This window comes from Lontra canadensis, unplaced genomic scaffold (assembly GCF_010015895.1).
Source record: "Lontra canadensis isolate GAN:19392208 unplaced genomic scaffold, GSC_riverotter_1.0 scaffold201, whole genome shotgun sequence".
Classification (NCBI taxonomy): domain Eukaryota; kingdom Metazoa; phylum Chordata; class Mammalia; order Carnivora; family Mustelidae; genus Lontra; species Lontra canadensis.
In genome coordinates, this window is record NW_022631195.1 from 364,410 (window position 1) to 383,915 (window position 19,506).

At 66.8% G+C, this 19,506-nt stretch overlaps 2 protein-coding genes across 2 annotated transcripts in view; one reads left to right on the forward strand and one right to left on the reverse strand.

Moving 5' to 3' along the window:
* The window catches only part of ZC3H3 (zinc finger CCCH-type containing 3), an 83,160-nt gene extending 75,141 nt beyond the window's left edge, over positions 1–8,019 (reverse strand). Inside the window, exons 1-3 of the mRNA XM_032848299.1 lie at positions 7,917–8,019; positions 5,304–6,606; positions 3,849–4,045 (exon numbers count right to left, since the gene is read on the reverse strand). Coding sequence (XP_032704190.1) covers positions 3,849–4,045; positions 5,304–6,606; positions 7,917–8,004 — 1,588 coding nt within the window. The 5' untranslated portion in view covers positions 8,005–8,019. The remainder of the gene's footprint in view (positions 1–3,848; positions 4,046–5,303; positions 6,607–7,916) is intronic.
* A 5,868-nt stretch (positions 8,020–13,887) lies between these two features.
* GSDMD (gasdermin D) lies at positions 13,888–18,008 on the forward strand. Its single transcript, XM_032848354.1, has 10 exons — positions 13,888–13,916; positions 14,751–15,321; positions 15,865–16,051; positions 16,186–16,288; positions 16,479–16,541; positions 16,828–16,896; positions 17,021–17,196; positions 17,279–17,420; positions 17,517–17,590; positions 17,689–18,008. The coding sequence occupies exons 2-10, from the start codon at positions 14,756–14,758 to the stop codon at positions 17,938–17,940; spliced, it is 1,632 nt and encodes a 543-aa protein (XP_032704245.1). The 5' UTR covers positions 13,888–13,916; positions 14,751–14,755; the 3' UTR covers positions 17,941–18,008.
* Positions 18,009–19,506: the final 1,498 nt, after the last annotated feature.

The following is a 19,506-nucleotide window of genomic DNA, read 5'->3' on the forward strand; positions in this document are numbered from 1 at the left end:
CCATAAATGTCCACAGAACCAGCCGAAAGCCGCCGGCAGCTGGCTGGGGTCTGCCCAGGAGGCTCCAGCCCAGAGCCTGGGGGCCGGAAGGTGGAGCAGGGAGAGGAGGAAGGCGGGGAGGGAAGCCGGTGGGCCCTGCGAAGGAGCCGCTTGGGGGAGCCGGCCGCCCACTCCGTAGCCGCCCTCAGCCCAGCGAACACTCGTCCTCGCTCCCGGCCCTGCCACAGCCGCCTCCGCCAGTCCCGGGCTCTCAGGCTAGTGTGTCTGGAGCCTCCTGCCCAGCGTCCCAGCATGCTGCGATGCACCTGCCACCCAGCGTCCCAGCGTTCCCGCACAACATCGGCCACGGGGTCCCCGGCCACTTCTGAGAATGAGGACCCCGCTCCCTGGCCCAGCATTCAAGACCTTGCCTAAGGCTCTTCCTGGCCCCCTGCCTTGTCCAGGCCTGTCCTCCCTCTGGCTTCAGCCCCCAGCCCCGGGCCTGCCACAGAGGACCTCCCTCTGCTCCTGCCACGTGGCAGAGCGCGTCCCACCTGAGCACCTCAGTGGCGGGCTGGCGTGCTGTCCACTCTTCCCCACCCCCGCAGGCCGCCATTTGGCGGTCATCTCCTCGGACGCCAACAGCCTGCCTAAAGCAGCCTGCCCCCCGCACAGCTCTCCACTATGTGACCCGTTTTCTTTCCTCAGAGCACATCGCCCCCCCCCACCCAGGAGCACCGCGGCTTGTTTATGAGGACCGGAGTAGCTGTCCTGACACTGCAATGTGGCCCCGCAGGCGCACGACCCGCGGGGCGGCCCACCTCGCTGCACCACGGCCGCTCCTCGCCTGCCTGCTGGCTGGACAGCAGAACAGAGGGCGGGCAGGGGACAAATGAACGGAGAGTGACGGGGGATGGACGGTGGTAGGTGGAGGACAGACGGCGAGAGACAGACGAGGGGCCAACAGATGGGGAACAAGTACGGGGTACACAGGCGGGCAGATGCACACTGAGGGGTGGAGGGTGGACGGACGGGTGGATGGACGGATGGAGGGGATGGGGAAGCAGATGAGTGAGAGGCAGCCTCCTCCAAGCCCTTCCCCCCACAGGCCTCTCCCCACCCTCTCTGCTCCCAGGGGCGCCTGTGCCGCAGCTGTCACATCCCTCCATAACCCCAAGCTCAGCCGCTCACCTCCTAGTCCAGAGAAGTACGCAGGCAGGGACTCCCGCCACTCAGCAGCAACCGCCCTGCCGCCCTCCGCCCCAGCAGGAGGCAGCCTCTGCACGGTGCCGCAGCCGGACTGCTCCGGGCCCTGCGAGAGCCCGTCACCCCAGGCCCAAGGCGCACGGTACACAGCAAGTGGGCCGGACGCACACCGCCTTCCGCGGCCCCCCCTTAATCTGCAGGTGCAGCAGCCCCACTGGCCCCTTAACTCTCTGGGCCGTCATCCACCTGGCTGCCAGCGAGGGCCCTAGAGCACTGTGACCTGTGTCCCCATGTGAGGGTGCCGGCCCCCATGTGGCCAGGGTCCTGCTCTCCCCAGTGGCCCGTAGCCAGCAGCTCCTGCCTCGAGCCGGGCCTCCAGCAGCCCCCAGCACAGCGGGCAGGAGCACAGCAGTCCCGCCTCGCGGCGGGAAAGCGCAGCTGTGCCCGGAGGGTCCCGGGGCCTGTCCATGCGTTGCCCCTTCTGGAAAGGAGGCCTCAGCGGCAGGCCGTCAGCACAAAATTTCTCCAACCGAACGGCGCTCCTTCCTCAGGGCTGCCTGCCACAGGGGACCGCCGCGGTCAGGCCTGTCTGTCCCCAAACCAGGTTCCCTGGGGGCAGGGACAGGACACACCTGGTCAGGCCACAGTCAAGGCCAGCTCAGCTCAACTCCTGGAGGGCGGCAACACCAAGAGCATGGGCCAAGTGGGACGCCCATCTGGGACGCCCCGCCAGCCCCTCGGTGCCACCCCTGCATCAGGACCGGGAGTCCCTGGCAGGGACCGATCTGAGGTAACCCTGCCTCCCTCAGCGCCCAGCTCAGCACCTGCTCTACAAGCACTTGCTTCCGTGCCCAGCAGCTGCCCGGTGGTCCTCTGGGAATCCTGTGCTCCGGAGCCCCCCGGCCCCCAGGCAAGCAGCCTCCGCCTGGGACACTCCTTCCCCAAGCCGCCTCGCACACATCCTCACACACGTCCTTGCACCATATCCTCACAGCACACCCCTGTAACTCAAATCTCACTGAAATACCACCATCTCGGGGCATCCGGCTTAGCCACCCGTCTCCGTCTGCCCTGACCCACTCTCCCTACGCCAAGTCAAGGCGGAAATGCCTCGGGGCCCCGTGGGCTTGGACGTAGGTCTCAGGAGAGCCCCGTGCCCCCTGGAGCCCCCGCACCTGGAGCAGGATACAAAGGGGCCCGTGGATACACCACCTGCCACAGCCAGGCCTGAGGCCCATCACCGCCAGCAAGTGGTTGTCCCCATGCGACGGCTCCTCTGTGGGGACAGATCCCTGTCGGCACCTTCTCCACTCACTCGACCCCTCTGCCCCCTGAGACACAGGAGCTGGTGGAGCCGTGAACCCCTGCACAGGCCCGGACGCCCCCGGGCCCCACTTCTGATCTCTCTCCCGGTGGCCCCAACCTCCCCGGGCGCGCAGCCACCCGCTGCCAGCCTCCCAAAGCAAGGGTGCTCTCAACCCGTCCTCCTCCGTCTGTCCCACGACAGCCTGGCCATCGGTCCCTCCACGGCCTTCTGCCGGCTCCCCGTCAGCTCCGTAGCCAGAGACTCAATGCAGCCCCCTCGCCGTGGCCACCAGGAACGCCGTGGGGCTCCCTTTGCTCCATCCACCCGGGATGGGGTCCGCACTTGCTGCAGAGGCCAAAAGTCAGGCGGGGGACCAGCAACCTTCACCCTCACTTCCTCACCCTCCCGTGGCCCCTGTGCCCCGCCCTCCTGCCACCGGCTCCCACTCAGGCGCTCGGCTCGGCCCAGGCACCGCCTCCTCCCGGAGCGGAGTCCGAAGCCCCGATGGCCCCTCCAGGGGCTCCCCAGACACCCGGCACGGAACAGCCATCAGGTTGCAAGTGCCAGGGAAAACCCCATCACCTCCAGACTCCATGTGCACCGGCCTAGGGAGCCACCGCCACGCATCCGCCAGACGCTCAAAGGGGAGAAAACAGGGCTACCACAGGACACGGTCCACCCATAGCAGCCCAGGCTCTCCAGGACACAGCGTCACGGGTGATCCCCCCCTTCCTGATCCCGAGACCACCGAGGCGTGCCAGCTCCCCCAGTGTGCTGCCATCGCCGCTCCAGGGGGGGGACCACAACCCACAAGGTCCCCCTGCCCTTGACGCTTCACTAAACACCAGCAACTCAGGAAGGGGGCAACGCGGACTCCTCCCAGGCCGGCTCAGGGTTCCCAGGGAAGAGGCAGCAACCAACAGGGAGAGGAGGGTAGGCCGGTCGGCCCAGGACAGGCGGCAGAGGCCCAGGATAGGGGAGCCCGGGCATTCCCCACCCCTCCTCCCCCTGCAGGCCGGTGAGGCTGCCCCCCTCACCCGCTTTCTGGCTCCTTCCACCAAGAGGAACGTGTCGAGGTCTACCAAAGAGACCTGCTAAAAAGGCCACCACACACCTGCCCAGACGTACCTCCCCCGCCGAGAGTGCAGGATACAGCGGCCCAGGCCTTCCCCTCTGCTCTCCAGCCCGAGCTGCCCCCTGCCCAGCGGGCCGCGAGTTCTCGGGCTGGAGCGCTGACCTTGGGCGCTGCCGGTGGTGCCTGACGGGCCAGCAGAGCCAGCGCAGACGGAGGGAGAGGCGAGGCTCACAGACTGGGCAGCAAGGGCGAGCCTTCCAGAACCCCTCCTCCCGGTCGTACCTTCCTTGCCGGGGAGGTGGGCCCGGCCTGGAGGCGGGCAGCACAGCCGGTGCCTGGTGACCTGCATCAGCCCCTTGCTGGGGGTCCTCCTCAGCACGGGGCTGCTCTTGCCCCGGAGGGCCTGCCTCCGCCGCAGGCTGAACTGGCTCTTGGCAGTGGCGGCAGGTGGGGGGCTGCTTTTCTTGTCCCCGGGAAGGCTGCAGAGACAAAAAGCAGGCAACTCCCAATGGGCGCCCCCACTAAGGCCGTCCTCCCACCCCCTGGCCCACCCAGACCCCGGCGCCAGGAAGCCAGCCCGGGAGGCAGCCCGCCCCTGCGGGAACCAGCCTTCCACCGAATGCAGCCGTCTGAGAGCTGCCGCCCTGCTCCTCCCCTACAGAGCCTGGAGCCGGGGCAGAGGGAGGGTGGCCCCAACCCTTGACCCCCACCTGGCGCATGTGCTCCAGGTCTCCCCGGGCTCCCCAGGCCAGATGAACTCTCCAGTGGGGCTGGGGGAGGCCCCAGGGAGCCACAGAGGAGGAAGAGCTGCCCCGGCCTCTCCCCATCTTGGCAGAAAGGGCTGCTTCCCACGGCTCCCCCTTCCACACCAGCTGAAACGCAGGTGGGCCGCCATCCAGCAAAGGCGGGGGAGCCCAAGTAACCTGGCACCTGTCTGGGAGAGCAGGGCCAAGACCAAGGTCACACGGCAAGAAGGACCTCCAGAGCCGGACTCCCAGCGAGAGCAACTCTGCCCTCGAAGTGAACAGCTGCAGGACTAAGCCCCGGGCCCAGCCCTGACCCCAGCCCCGGCCCCAGCCCCAGCCCCAGCCCCAGGCCCCAGCCCCGGGCCCCAGCCCCCGCCCCAGCCCCGGGCCCCAGCCCCGGCCCCAGCCCCAGCCCCGGGCCCCAGCCCCGACCCCAGCCCCGGCCCCAGCCCCAGGCCCCAGCCCCGGGCCCCAGCCCTGAACCCCAGCCCCAGCGCCACTGCTCAGCCTCCTCACAGTCCTTAAGGCTGGAGGGCCAGGGAAGTGACACCTATTCGGTGAGACAGGAACTCACCTGGCCACTTGGCTGCCACCAAGGGGACAGACTTCCTCCCTGGTGCACCCTGGGTCTGGGCTGGATGGAAAGCCATCACCCACAAACCCCGTGGACCCCGAGCTTTAAAAGCTGCGCCAGCAGCCTCCGGTCTCTCACCAGGAGAGAGGCTGGGCGTGTCGGCACCCGCCTCCACCCGTCCTCGCCGGCTGGGCCCCCGCTACTGAGCTATGAGGGAGAGCAGTAACCCCAGCCTCGCTGGTCCTGGGCACGAGAACGCCACCACACACGCCCCGGCCCGACCCCGTGGCCAGTGATGCTTCTCCTCCTCCCACGCCCCCGCAGGTGGGCTGTCCCAGGGGTTCTGCACACCAAGCAGGGAGTGCTTGAGGCCCGGGCCTGCCCGCATGGGGCCTGGGGTGGCAGCAGGGCACCCACCTGGCACCGGCCCGCCTCCGGACGATCTTGGTGCGGCTCCTCACTTTGTAAGCCGAGAGCGGGGTCTCACCGAAGGGGGGCTTCAAACTGCTGGGGCCCACAGCTGCTCTGTCCCCTGGTGGGGACTGAGACGGGACCGGAGAGAGCTGGGAGGCGTGGTCCTTGCTGCCAGCTTCCGACTGCCAACGGAAGGAGGAGGACGAGGAGGCCGAGGGGCTGGATGCTTTCCACTTGTACTTGCTGGGGGAGGCCCCGGCCGTGGAGGACGCTGCCGACCTCCTGGGCTTGGCATCCGGATCGGCTCTGAGCTGTGGCTTCTCCTGTGCTGCTGTGCCACAGGGGGCCTTGCACACGAGCTCTGAGGCCGCTCTGGGGCTGAGGGCCCTCCGAGGGGCCCGGGCGCTCTTTGCTGACGCAGCCACCCACTTGTAGTTGTTCTTCCGGAACTTGGTGCGGCAGGGCACGGGCAGCGAGGCCTGCCTGGGTCCAGAAGCTGGTCTAGCTGGGCCGGGCCCCGTGTCAGAGGAAGCCGGCTGATCTGCGTGGCCGGCACTCACTCTCCCGTCTCCAAGGAGGTGTGCGACACAGCTGGACACAGAGTGTGAGCCCAGCTTCCGGCCCACAGCCACGCCGCCGCGGTGGGGCAGGGTGGAGGATGGGAAGCGGGCCTTGACGGCAACTGCGCTCTCACTGACCGTGCGCCGGGGCTCCGAGGGGCTGTCACTCATGCTGCCTGCAGACTTCACCACCCGAGGCTTGCCAGGCTCCTTCTGGCAGACCGGCAGGGGGTCCTCGGCACCGCAGCTCCCCTTGACTCTTCCTGGCTTTGGGGGTTGACGCTGTGCACCCGGGGGCTCGCCCTCCCCTTCCTGAGGCCTGTGGTTGCTCCAGGGAGGGCCCTCAAATTCTTCCAAGGAGCCCCGAGGGACACCCACAGCATTAGCCGAACCCGGTTTTGATGGCGGTTTGATTTTGATGACCATGTTCTGATCCGAACTCAGCTGCACCTGCCTCTCCAGGACATACTGCTGGGGGTCGGGACCCTGGCTGTCCCCAGCCCTGAGGGGCGGCTGCACAGCCCCGTCACCAGGCCGGTCCGAGGACGCTGGGGGCCGATTCACAAGGGAGTATTTCTTGCGCCAGGCGGGCCCACGGTTCGGAGAGAAACCCCTCCGGCCTGGGCGAGGGCAGCCGGCACTGAAGGCCCGGCTGCTGCCATAAGCAGGTGGTTGCCACCGGGAAGCGGCTGAGGCGCCCGGGGCAGAGCCGCCACCATGGAGGTTTTTGTAGTCATCGATCAGACCTGAGGAGGCAGAACCAGAGGCCCCGTTAGCCACAGGGTGAACGTAAATTCAAGGACAGTCCCCCCGGAAGCGCATCCGCAAAACGCCCCACGGACCCCACCTGACTCCTGAGCCGCCGCCAGGCCGCAGCACGGGCGAGGCGGCCCCGGGAGCCTGAGACCGTGGACATTCCCTCGGCCCACCGATCCCGAGAACCTTCTCCCACCGGCTCAACTTCAGCCCTCTGGTTGTCTGTCCCTGCAGCACGACACCCCTAAGTTGCCAGGAGTATCACTATCCTGGTTCCACAATCTTTCGAGGGGACGTGTCGCTCGGTGTGAAGAGACCGGCAGGGTCCCGTGCTGAATGCCCCAGCAAGGGAGCCCGTCAGCCCCGGCAGCCCTCTGGGGGCCCACAGGAGGAACGCGGCCAGGAGCGCACCTTAACAGTCTCCCTGCCGGGCACACAGGACAACGAGCACGAGGCAGCGGACACCTGTGAGCGTCCACGGTTGACAAGAGTGTCACACTGTCGTCCTCTGAGGGGAGAAGGGCCGCAGCAGTGGGCCGCCACCACCACACAGACCTTCCAAGGAAGCCCCTGGACAGTCGTCCTGGCTGGCGCAGGAGGGAGCGGCCCAGGGGCTTAGAACTCCACCAACGAACCCGAGCTGGCCCCCAGTTACACACTCGCCCGCACAAGTCCTGTCCCCAGGCCCAAAGCCAGCCGTGCCCTGACCCGGGGACACCCCGGCGCAGGCAGGACAGGAGCCCCAGAAGTCTCCTCCCGCCCACCGTCCCCCTGCACGCTCTCCCGCTCCTTACGTCTTCCCAGTAGGGGGTAACTTTGAACGGGAAATTTTTCAAGGACAGAACCGCACGTCGGGTCTCAAGACGGGAGAGCTGCGAACCTGAGGCCGAGGAGTCGGGCCGCGAAGTGTGCTGTGAGGAAGGCAGCAGCCGGACGAGACGTCCGGGGTTCCGCCCGCCGCCCCGAGGACGAGCCTCCCGCCCCACTGTGTGGCCTCGAGAGCGAGAGGGCGCCGGCCCGCGGGGGGGGGCGCCTCCGGTCGGTTACTAAGCGACGGCCCCACCGCCACCCACCGCAGCGCCTGAAAGGCCCGCACTAGCCGTCGGGCGAAGCCCGGGAAAGGGGCTGACCCCGGCCGGCCCGGATGCCCGTCCAGGTCCCCTACCGCCCTCAATACCCGACCCGGCCGGGCCGTCGAGACCGCAGGCGGAGGGCGACCCGCTTCGGGGAGGCCGGCAGGGGCCCGCCGTGAGGTGCCGGGAAAGAGAAGGACTCGCGACCCGGGCCCGGCCCGACCCACCCTGCAGGAGACGGATTTGTCGCCGTAATTGCTCCTTTTCCTCCATCTCGGGAGTCCGCGACGCCCGGCCAGGCCCCCGCGACGTCATCGCGGCGCGACTGCTTCCCCCGCCCCCGCGGGCGGGGCGGGGCCGGACCGGGGGGGGCGGGGCGGGGCCGGACCGCGGGGGGCGGGGCGGGGCCGCCGAAGCGCCGAGACTGCGCACTGCAGCCAGGCCCGGGCGTTGGCGGGGCCGCGAGGGACGCGCCGTCGCCCTGGCAACGCCCGCGGAAAGGCGGGGCCCGGCGCGCGCCGAGCTAGGAGCCGGACGACGTCAGAAGGGAGCGCCGGCAAGTGGCGCCAGCGCGCCGGGGGCGGGGCGACGGTCGCACGGGCCTGGTCCCCCGGGAGGCGGTGGCTGTTTCTAGACGGCGAGCCGCGGAGGGTGGGGCTCTGGGGCGGCTGCGAGGGCAGCCCGGGGGCGCTGCTAACGCCGCTCCGCGGGCCCGGGCGGAAGAAGAAGACGAGAACGAGGAGCCCCGGGGTCGGGAACCTCTGCCAAGCAGGGAGATTTCTGTTGTCGGTGGGGACACGTGTGGAACAGACGTTCGCACGCTCGTCGGCCGCCGGGCGCCTGAGACGGGGCGGCCGCGGGGGGGACGGGGTTGGGCGCGTGGGACGGGGATGGACAGCGCGCGCCCGCTGAGGGCTTCTGTCCTGCCGAGACTCGCGGACGGAGGTGCTGATGGCTGCGGTGCCGGACGTTCGCACTGACCCCGGTTTGGAGCCTGCAGGGTCGTCGCGGGGCAGCTGAGACGTCGTGACTTTTGGCGCCACCGAGTGAAACACGCGTCTGCCGCAGACCCGCACGGCAGCCGGTGTCCCAGGAAAGTCCTCAGGCGGCGCGGACACACGGGCATGAAGGCGGCAAGAAGCGGGGAACTTGCTAGGAAACAGTTACCGCACAAGTAATAAAAACGGGAGGAACAGCCTCGATCGCACCCGCGGCGGGCACCATGGCGGACATTAGCCCTGCGCCGGCGTGACACAGGTCCGTGAAGGTCTCCGTGGAAACTCATCGTTCCTGCCGCGTTTGCGAGTGCAACACGGCCAGCAGGGACGGCTGCAGGCCCGCCCAGGGGCCGCCTCTCGGGTCAGCGCCAGGCACCCTCCCGACCCACGTGTCTCTGCGGAGAGGCGAAGTCTATCTGGAGCCATCTTTGCTTCCTGTATCCTTTCGGTCCCGTCCATCCTCTGCCGTACCTCCCCATAGGCTACTGCACTGTCCTGGCTGAACCCTAACTACAGGGTCCATGCCCCCCCCCCCAAGCCACAAGCAGCCTGAGGCACCCTAGGGGGCAGGTGTGTGGACGGGCTCCGAATGACTTACAGGACTGGCATAGGAGCCTTTGGCCTTGGCAGAACTCAGGGCAGGGGAGGGGATTCTCAGAACAGCTGAGACGGAATTTCCCGTGAGGGATCTTGAAAAGCTCTCCTGTGGGCCTGCCCTGTGTTCCTTCTCTGGAGGCTCAGACGGCCACCGGCTTGCGAACGAGTCAGGGTGGGCAGCACGTGTCCAGTAACACCACTGGGCGCCCGACAGCCATCAGCCAGCCAGCTCCAAAGCCGTGAACCCAGGCAGCACCCCCTGAGGCAGAGAGGACCCGCTTCAGCTGTCTCCAGCCCAGATGGCATAATTTAGGACGACTCACACATTTATGAGTGAGGAACAGATGTTGTTTACACCGCTGAGGTTTGGGGTACTTTTTTCCCCTCACACACTGAGACTCGTGGTCTATCCCTGAGCCTGTTCTGTCCAGACCTGGGGTGGCAGAGAGGATGCGCGGTTTGGAGATCAGTTACAGCCGACTTACTCATACTGGTCTTAGCAGGCACAGTCACACCTCCCTGACGCCCCTCAGATGGGCGACACGGGAACAACCTGCCTTCAGTGTCTGCCCCGGGGAGGGACGCGGAAGCTCACACCACTTAACTCCGGACATCGGCAGAGCCTTTTCTGAAGGGGAATTTGCAATGTGTGCCAAGACCCTGAGTACTTTTTTGAGTAGTTTCATTTTTAGGAACTCCCCTCAAATGACCCGTTCCTTATGAACACCAGCAGAAACCCTTGGCCTGTTTATAGCCCTTCACGGTGAGCCCGGCCCCGCCCCCCTGTCAAGACTCAGCACACTCTGTTCCCGCAACAGCCGTCTTCCAGGTCACTTGCATCTTCCAGACCTCATCTCTGGTCCTCCCCGTCTGGCACATCCTGAGCTGCCTGCTGGCTGGCCATGTCCCCCACACTCCTTGGGTCTTGCTGATTACCCACACTCCAGGCAGCCTTCCTCCACCGGTCCTTGGCCCCCCAACCCAAGGGGCTCCTTCCCAGGGGGCTGCGCAGGTGCCGGAGTCCATTAGGAGGACTTCTCTGTACACGCAGGGCTGTGTTCTCCCCAACGCCTGGTGACCACCAACTTCTCCCACACACAGCTTCCCCTTTTCCTTTGGCGGATTTTCTCCGCCCTGCAGCCCAGGCGGGCTGTTTCCTTCCGGAGCTCTTCCCACTGCGGCCACTTCCGCCTTGACTCCCAGCTTGAAGCCAGCGAGCGCCCCTCCTAACCTCCCCCCACCGGGCCGCAGCACGTGTCTAAAGGGAATGAGATATCAAGCACACTTTAATCACAGAATTTGCCCAAAATCTCTAGTCCATCCTGCCTTATCTGCCTCCTCCTCCCGCCCACCCAGCCTGCACACGCACCCCTTGGGGACGCCCCTGCCCACTCCTTCCCTCTAGATAAGCATGCCCTTGGGAGTCCTCAGGTGGGAACAGGTGGTTGGCGGGCTGGGACCACTCCACCACCGGTGCCCCCTCGCCTTTCATCCCAGAGGGAAGGGAGCAGGAAATTACTGCAGAAGACAGCCGCCCTCCGGGACCCCGGGGAGCCTGCTTCACCGCGGTATCGTACCCCACACCCAACCCTCACTCAAAAGCATGACCCTCAGACTCTCTGAGCCAGAGTCAGCACTGGGTGGAGCTGGTCCTGGGCTGCTTCCCCCTTATGGGACGGGGTTGGGGGGTGATGGGCTGCACGGTTGCCTGTCGCGGACCCAGCAGAACCTGGGGCCCCTGGCACCTGCCCTGGTGCCCACCACCTCCAAGCCTGGAATGCAGCTACCTCAGGCCACTGTCCCATCTCCTCTGTGATGGGGCGGCTCCCTCCAGAGCTCTCTGGGTTATCTTTGGGATCTTAATGGCCTGTGTGTTTGCCCGGGACTGGGCACCCGCATGGCAGTGTCTGCACTGACGGCCACCACCTGCCCTGCGCCAGCCCCTGCCAGCCCCTGCCAGCTGGCGGATGGAGGCAGAGTCCCTGGGTGCAGCAAGTTTCCTCCACTTCAGGGCGCCCAGACGGAAATGCCCTCCCTGGTCCTCAGTCTGGGGTCACAGCTTGCCTTCAGAGACGTGTGTCCTCCCTGGCTGTGGACCCCCAGGGCAGCCCCACCCGCCTCAGAATAACACAGGGTGGGCTCGAGGTGGACAGAGGGTCGCCCCAGAGCTCCTGGCCCTCAGAACGTCCTGGTGGCCCCCTTTGCTCTTTGAAAGGGAACCAGGGAGGGGACAGGGCGGAGGGCCAGCACCTCCCACCTTCTCTCCAGCTCCTCTTCCCAGCAGGCTCACTCCTGTCCTGTCAGGCTGACCTCTGTCAAGAGTCAGGAGTCCAGGCGTCCGGGCGATAGGCGCTGGGCTTGGCAAGTCCCTCTCACTCTGCTTACTGCTGGAAAACTGGAAACGGGGCCATGGAACTGCAGCAGACTCCCCCGCCCCACCGCACCCCCACACCCAGCCCGAGGTGTCGCAGCCCCAGGCAACGGCCTCAAGGCAGGCGGGAACCGCGGGCCACCCTCCGTGGTCACTGTGGCCCACGTGGCCTAGGTGCTGCCCCTCCTGCCCGCCGATGGCTCCTGCCTGGCACCCCTGCCTGAGACCCGGTCCCCCAGAGGCGGCTGCGTGCAGGGACCAGGCAGGGACCAGGCAGGACAACCTTCTGGTACCTGCAACCCCGGGTGCAGCGTAGGCTTGCGGCCCCCAACCCGAGATCGCGCACAACACATACAAGCGTGTACAGACGCAACACGTGCACAAGCACACACGTGGGGCACCTGGGGGGCTCAGTTGGCTGAGCGACTGCCTGCAGCCCGGGTCGGGATCCTGGAGTCCTGGGATCGATTCCTGCGTCAGGCTCCCAGCTCCATTGGGCTCTGCTGCTCCCTCTGACCTCCCCTCTCATGCTCACGCGCTCTCATTCTCTCAAATAAATAAAATCTTTCTTAAAGACACACACGTGTGCATGCATAAGCAGCACATGCAACGGACACGTGTGAACACGAACGCATGTGAACACCGGCATGCGTGTGCGCACTACACACACGCACACGCTCCTAGCCCTCCTCGGGCTCTCGGAGCCTCCCCACCAGCAAGGACGCGCTTTTCACGCCAGCCAGCGGCGCGGGCGGCTGGACTGGAGCCGGGGGCTGCACAGCAAGCGGAGCGGGAGGTCCCTGCCCCCGAGCCCCGGGCGTGGGGAGTGGAGCTGCCTCGGGGCCTCGGACGCCCTGCCCCGGGATGGCTATGGGTCCGCGTGCCCACCCACCGAGTGAACAAACGTGCTGAGCCCCCAGGGAGTCTCGGCCACCGCGAGGGACCCCGGCGAGGCCTCCAGGGTGTCACAGGGTAGCAGCGGGGCGGGAAGTGGTGCTGGAGGAGGCGGAGAAGGAAGCCTGTGCGGCTCGCGCCGTCCTGCACGGGCCGTGATTCAGCTCAGCTCACACAGCAGGATCACCGAGGAGCTGCTGACTCACCTGCCGGCTCAAACCTGAGTCCAGACTTTCCCATGACAGCTTTACCGACGAAGCGCACATGCCATACACGTCCCCATGTAAAGGGGAGAACTCCGTGGGCTTCAGCCTATACAGAGTCAGGAAACCAGCAGGACCACTGACAGCAGCACATTTGTCGCCTCGAAAGAAACCGCGTACCTGGGGCGCCTGGGGGGCTCCGTGGGTTAAGCCTCTGCCTTCAGCTCAGGTCATGATCTCAGGGTCCTGGGATCGAGCCCCGCATGGGGGCTCTCTCCTCGGCAGGGAGCCTGCTTCCTCCTCTCTCTCTGCCTGCCTCTCTGCCTACTTGTGATCTCTGTCAAATAAATAAATAAAATCTTAAAAAAAAAAAAAAAAAGAAAGAAAGAAAGAAACCGTGTACGTGTCAGCCGTCACTCCCCGACCCCCCAACCTGGTGACCTCTCATCTACTCTGTCTCTAGAGCTTGTGCCTGTGTTTGAGGCTCATCCGTGTCATGGGCCATCAGCATGTCCTTCCTTCCCTCCTGGGTCTTCCCCTGGACGGAGGTCCCGTGCCCTTTCCTCAGCGGATGCACCTCTGCGTTGTTTCTACGTTTTGGTGTTTCGCGGCAGGCTTGTGCGTGAACAGACGCTCTCATTTCTGTTGAACCCACGTAGGAGAGGAGAGGGCGAGGCTGAGTGTGGTTGTCTGTGGCCCCTGCGGGGGCCCCGGTCCCTCTGCCCCCGCCCCCCACCCCCCGCACTATGGGGTCTGTGACAGCGGCCGGCGGGTGTGGAGTGGCCTCATGGCGTGGCCGGGCTGGCGGCTCCCATCTGGGTGTGGATGCAAACATGTCCGCGGCACTTGCCGGCCGTCTGCTCCTTCAGATGTAAGAAGGAAGCCGCAGGAAGTACCTCCTGCTGGAGGGGGAGGCGAGGGCACTGGGGCCGCTGGTGGGGCCCCACGGGGTGCACTGGCTGGGGCGTTTCTGGGAGGGCCAGCCGGTCACGTCACTAGACTCAAGTTTCACTTTTGGATCTGGGCTCCTGCAGCCGTGCACTTTCCTGGACACTTCCCAGCTCGGGACTGCAGGGCGGACTTGCTTCCCGTCGTGGGCCCGGAACCTGGGGTGACCGTCGCAGTGAGCTGAAGCCCACACCCAGTGCCGATCCCCACTGCCTGGTGAGGGGGAGCTCACGCTGAGTGGGGGCGATGCTGGCCCCTTTTGGGGGACCACGTGGTCCCAGCACCCTCCCAGACCAGCTTAGGGAAGCCCGAGGCCTCTGGGAAGCCCGTCTGGGTTTGGGTTCGACTGCAGGGGGCGGCCTTCCAGGTACCCCGTGGCCCACTCCGAATCCAGACCAGCACCAAGGCTCAAAGGTCTCCGGCTGGCGGGAGTGGTTGGGAAAGGCTGGCTGTTCTGCCTGGGCCCAGGCCTCCTGTATCCTGGGTCAGGCCTGCTTTGGGCTCTGGTCCCTGAAGCCTCAGCCTCGGGTTGGGGGCTCATGGAACTCTGGGCACAGGAAGAGCCTTAGAGGGCATTCCTGGAAGCTGGGGACGCTGGGACAGAACCTTGCTGTGGGCCCCTTGCCCAGTCCCCAGAAGCTTGGTGGTCCCTGCTGTTTCTCCTGCCTTCTGAACGCCTCACCCAGGGAGATGGCCGGTGCAGCAGCGAGAGCGTGGGGCTGGGGGGCACCCTGAGACCTCTGCCCTCCCCTGCCCCCCTGCCCAGCAAGCACGAAGAGTCCCGGGCTCTCCGGGGCTTCCTGTGGGCACTCTGGCCACAGTACGGAAGACGCGGGTGGCCTGAGCCCCACAGAGGGCTGTGAACCCCATCCCAGCCTAGAGGCGCCCACCAGCCCCCAGCGAGGCTGCGAGGGGTGACGGGGCAGACACTGAGCGGTGAGCGGGAGTGGAGCGTTCTGCCCGTGGAGGCATCCAAGCAGCGACTGGTGCCCCCATCTCCCACTCTTCTGGCGCTGAGGGCAACACGGCTGGCCCATCTGTCCTCCTCAGGAGCCATGGCATCTACCTTCGAGGGCGTGATCAAGAGGGTGGTCCGGGAGCTGGACCACGGCGGCAAGCTGACCCCCGTGGACAGCCTGCAGAGCTCCGCCGGCTTCCAGCCCTACTGCTTGTTGCGCAGGAAGTTCCCAATGTCCTGGTTCCAGAAAGCCCGCTACACGAGCATCAACCTGTCCATCAGGGACATTCTGGAACCTGGTGCCCCAGAGCCAGGTACCCCGTCCGCTGGGAGGGGAGGGATGGCGGCCGGCTGCCCGCTCCACGCCTCTGGGCTTTCTGCCTTCAAACGACAGGGACTTTTCAACCCTCTGCGCGGGCGGGGCCGGTGGCCGACGGGGGGACGGGGCCTCAGCTCTGGTCTGGCTCTAGATGTGAAAGAAAGCACGCCCATCCACGTCTTCGACTGCACGGACGGGGAGGCACTGGGCGGCGGGGAGCTGGAAGCCGCAGGACAGGGGAGGCTCGCGGTCAAGGCGTCGGTGTCCGAGTACCTCAGGATCTCAATGAAAGTGTGCACACGGCAAGTGGACCCCAACGTCTGGGACGCCATGAAGCGAGAGAGGTGAGCCCCCAAGCAGTCCCCGGGTCACCAGCCCGGGGCATCAGGAGTCACCAGGTGGCCGTGAAAGGCCAAGGGTCAGCACGGTGGCCGGGGTGGTGGGAGTACAGGCCCCAGGGGCACGCCAAGTCCGGCAGAAGGGGAGGAGGCCGCCCAGGTGATGGGCGACGGCATCCTGAGGGCCGGCGTGGCCCGGCAGAGCCGACACGGGGACGGGGTGACGAGGAACAGTAGTTCAGGGTAGAGCTTTGAAATTTCAATCCAGGGAGGGGCAGCGAATGGGAGGAGGAGCCGCTAGATAAGCAGCGGCCGAGGGGGTGGGTATCTCCAGGGTCTGCCGGTGTCCACGGAGCACTCCTGGGTCTTGGGCCTCCCCCCACCACGGCCCACCCCCCAGGAACACTGTTGGGAGCCCACAGGGAGGGAATGATAGGAATCCCGGGCCTAGGCCCCCCGGAGCTCCTGGGCTCCTGGGCCGCAGCAGCCCCCCAGCAGCGTGGCCCACAGCAGGGGAGGGCAGGACCCCACCCCCACCCCCGCCTCCAGGTCAACCACCTGCCACAGGCGCCTGCGACGGCCCGAGCACATGGTCCTGCGGCAGCTGCGCAACTGCAAGAGCGACGTGTTTGTGGTGACAGAGGTGCTGCAGACGCAGGAGGAGGTGACGGTCAGCCAGACCCAGAAGCACGAGGGCTCCGGGCAATTTGCGCTGCTTGGAGCCTTATCTTTCCAGGTGTGCGGCGTGGGCCATGAACTGGGCATGGGTCGGGGAGGCCAGCCTGTCCCCAGGCAGACCCCAACCACCAGCACCCAGCCTACTCAGCCCATGACCCAGAGCCCAGTCCCGAGCCCCTCTCCGCCCCTCAGGGCCAAGGCCAGGACCGCCGGAGCCGGAAGAAGAAGGTCAGCATCCCCGCGGGCAGCGTCCTGGCCTTCCAAGTGGCCCAGCTGCTCATTGACCCTGACTGGGGTGAGCTGGGATTGGGGTGAGACTGGGGTGCCTCCTGCGGCCCTGGCAGAGAGGCGAGGAGGCCCAGCTTCCCGGGCGGCCTAGGAGCCGTGGTCGGGCCTAGGAGGGGGCAGGGTAGCCCCCGGGGGTGAGGCAGAGGCTGGGGTCACTGGGCGACCTGCCCCCGATCTCTGCTCCCACCGGGCTACAGATGTCCTCCTCTACTGGGACAAGAAGGGCAAGAGGCAGAAGACTTTCAGGCCACCCAACGAAGGTGAGGTGGGCACATCCCGCCCAGCCCGGGGCCTTCTGCGCAGCCCAGCTCGGCCAGCAGGCCCCGGCCGGGGTCCCGGGTGCCCGAGGAAACACACGCGCGCCGGGGGCAGGGGTGCTCTACTGCAACAACACCAGCCTCGCCCCAGCCTCACTCCTGGCCTGGGCTGCCAGAGTTGGGTGGTGGTGATGGACAGTGTGGCCTGGGCTGCCAGAGTTGGGTGGTGGTGATGGACAGTGTGGCCAAGGGTCCTGCTCCCGGGCCTGACTTGCCCTGCCCCACCCAGACCGCCAGCTGGTTTTTGAAAGCCCCACAAGCGACCACCAGCTCTCCGGAGGCTTAAAGTTACAGTCAGGTCAGTACCTGCTCGACAACCCCAGGAACGTGGGCGGGCACCCCTTTCCGCCCCCCCACCCCCCCGGGAGTCTGCCCTTCCTGACCACGGTTCTGCAAGGTCAGTCCTAGTCCTCTCGCCGTAGACGGGTGTGCTGAGGTCGGTCCTGCATTCACGGGAGACTTCCAGGACCTGCAGGCAGAGGTGGGGGCCCAGGCCCAGGCCCTGCAGGGCTTGTCCCGGGAACTGTGCGGGCAGCTGCTCGCGGGCTTGGCGCAGGTGCTGCGGGAAGAGCGGGCCTTGCAAACTCTGGAGGACGAGGTGAGCAGCCCCGGTGCGGGAGGGCCGGCGGGACGGGCCCGCGCCAGCCGCTCGGACTCACCGGTCGGCCGCGCGTCCCCAGCTGGAACAGGGCCTGTGCTGTGGGTTGGTGTCTACCCTGGAGGGTCCAGCGGGCGCCGTCCTTGAGTGCCTCGTGCACAGCTCCGGGGAGCTGGAAGGGCAGCTGGCACGCCCTGTCCTCTACCTGGCGGAAGCACTGGCCGGTGAGAGGCTCCAGGGGTGGGGCCGGGAGGGGCAGGGGTAGGGGCTTGTCCAGCCAGGCCTTCTGGAACCCCCTCTGAACGGAAGTCTCCCCCCAGTGCTGACTGAGACCCAGCGTGCGGTGCTCATGAAGATGCTGGAGACAGGAGAGCTGTCTGGGCGGTTCGACCTGGTAAGAGCACATGTGGGTGGCCGGGTGTGTCCTAGGAAGGAGCGATGGGGGGAGGCGGGCACGCGCAGCTCACGACAACCTTCCCCTCCCCATCTTAGCAGGTGGGGAGCGTCTTGGCGCAGAGCAGCCCGTGGCGGCAGCGTAGGGACGTGTCCCTGCCGCCAGAGCTCCTGGGGAGCGGCTGGGGCCCGGAGACGCCTGCCTGGGTACTGCTGGAGGAATGCGGGCTGGAGGTGCAGGCGGACGCCCCCCAGGTGCGCTGGGAGCCAGAGGCCCAGGACCGCACCTGCGCGCTCTTCTCCTGCCTGGCGCTGCTGCTGGGGCTGAGCCCGGACAGCTGCTGGGGCTGAGCCGCTCGCCGGCTCCCCTGGGCAGCTGCAGGGGCACGGGCGTGAGACACAGCTCCAGCCCACCCGGCCACCCCGGCCACCCCCGCCCCCCCGGGGGCCGAGAGCCCCAGCCAGCCTGTGGCCAGTTTGTCCCGGGGCCGTGCGTTGGGAGAGTCAATAAATGTAGTGTACGAGGGAGAGAGGCTCACGGAGTTTTGAGGCGGCCCCAGATCCGGGAAGGGAGCACGGGGGCGGGGGCGGGGGGAGGGCTGCGCCGCGGTCCCGCTGCTGTTCTGCCGTGGGGCTAAGGGGCCTGCCAGGTGTTGGGACCCAGCCCCGCCGGAGAAGACCGGCCACGCAGCTGGGCCCCCGGCCCTCCCCAAGCAAACTCGGCAGAGCAGCTTGCCCGGGGAACTTGAGGACGTCCCGCTGCGGCCGCGAGGACGGAGCGGGGACCAGAGCACAGCTGTCTGACAGGCACACAAACTGGTCCTCCTGGGGCTGCGTGGACCTAACCCTAACGTCCTTCCTGCCTGAGCTCCGGAGCTTTCTCTTTGTCTCAGAAGGTGAACCCGTGCCTTCCCTGGCCATAAACACGGACCCTGAACCAGCCTGACTCTAACCCCCCGGCGGGCTGACCCTCACTCCTCGTTCGATACTCACTGCCTTATCTATCATCCCAGCCTGAGCCAGAACCTGGACCAGGCCACGGTCATCAGGACTCCACCCTTGGCCCAGACCTGGTTCCTAGACTCATACCAGACCCCTGTAATCCACCTGTGTTTATTTTAACCACTTCCCACAGGGGATAGGCGGGACCCCAAGGGGGTCCCCAGACGTGGTGGGACGGGTCCCAGCCCTCCAAGAGGCGGCATGAGCCAAGGCCTCTCTGAGGACATGGCGTTGGGGGGTGGGCCCGGAAAGGCAAGAGAACGTCTCAAGATAGGCGTTCTGGGCGGAGGGGTCCGCCAGGACCCAGAGCCGCTTCCTCCCAGCACATGCCGCCACTCTGTCCTCGTTCCAGCCCAGGGAGGGCACTGGGGAGCCACCTGAAGGCTCAGTCTGGAGGGGGCAGGAGGTGGCACCCCACACCTGAAGCCCACCCCCAGCCTCCAGTGGGGAAGTCAGGGGAAACCCAGAGAGGGCTCAGGTGAGGTCTGACGCGATGCACAGGAGTTGGGGGTGACAGGCCAGCGAGGAGTGGGACATGTGATGGGGGACTTTGGGTCACTGGGGAGGACAGCCCAGGCAGGCAGGGGAGGCAGAGTGGGCCATGCTGAAGACCCAGCAAACAGGCGGCCTCTCGTGGCACCAGCTCCCGGGGCTGGGCCAGGGTCACCGTGTCCCCCATTGGACCCCAGCTAGGTGCCAGGTGCCATCCAAGTTGGGGGAGTGGGGCACACTCAGGTTGCTGGCCTGAGTGGGGACAGATGGGCCCACGCGGGCAAGAGGCAAGGGGGGCTGAAGGCAAGACGGTGCTTGGACGGAAGGCCCCACGGTCCCGGGTCGCGTGGCTGTCATGGCGGTGCGTCCCTAGAGAGGGAGGGTTGGTGCGCATCCAGGCCCGGGGCCCAGGGTGGGGGGCCC

Bases quoted from the DNA above. Each gene is read 5' to 3' on its own strand.
- GSDMD (XM_032848354.1), top strand. From the start codon at position 14,756: ATGGCATCTACCTTCGAGGGCGTGATCAAGAGGGTGGTCCGGGAGCTG. The intron at 15,322-15,864 runs GTGAGCCCCCAA...CCCCGCCTCCAG, and splicing joins GACGCCATGAAGCGAGAGAG to GTCAACCACCTGCCACAGGC. The intron at 16,289-16,478 runs GTGAGCTGGGAT...ACCGGGCTACAG, and splicing joins GCTCATTGACCCTGACTGGG to ATGTCCTCCTCTACTGGGAC.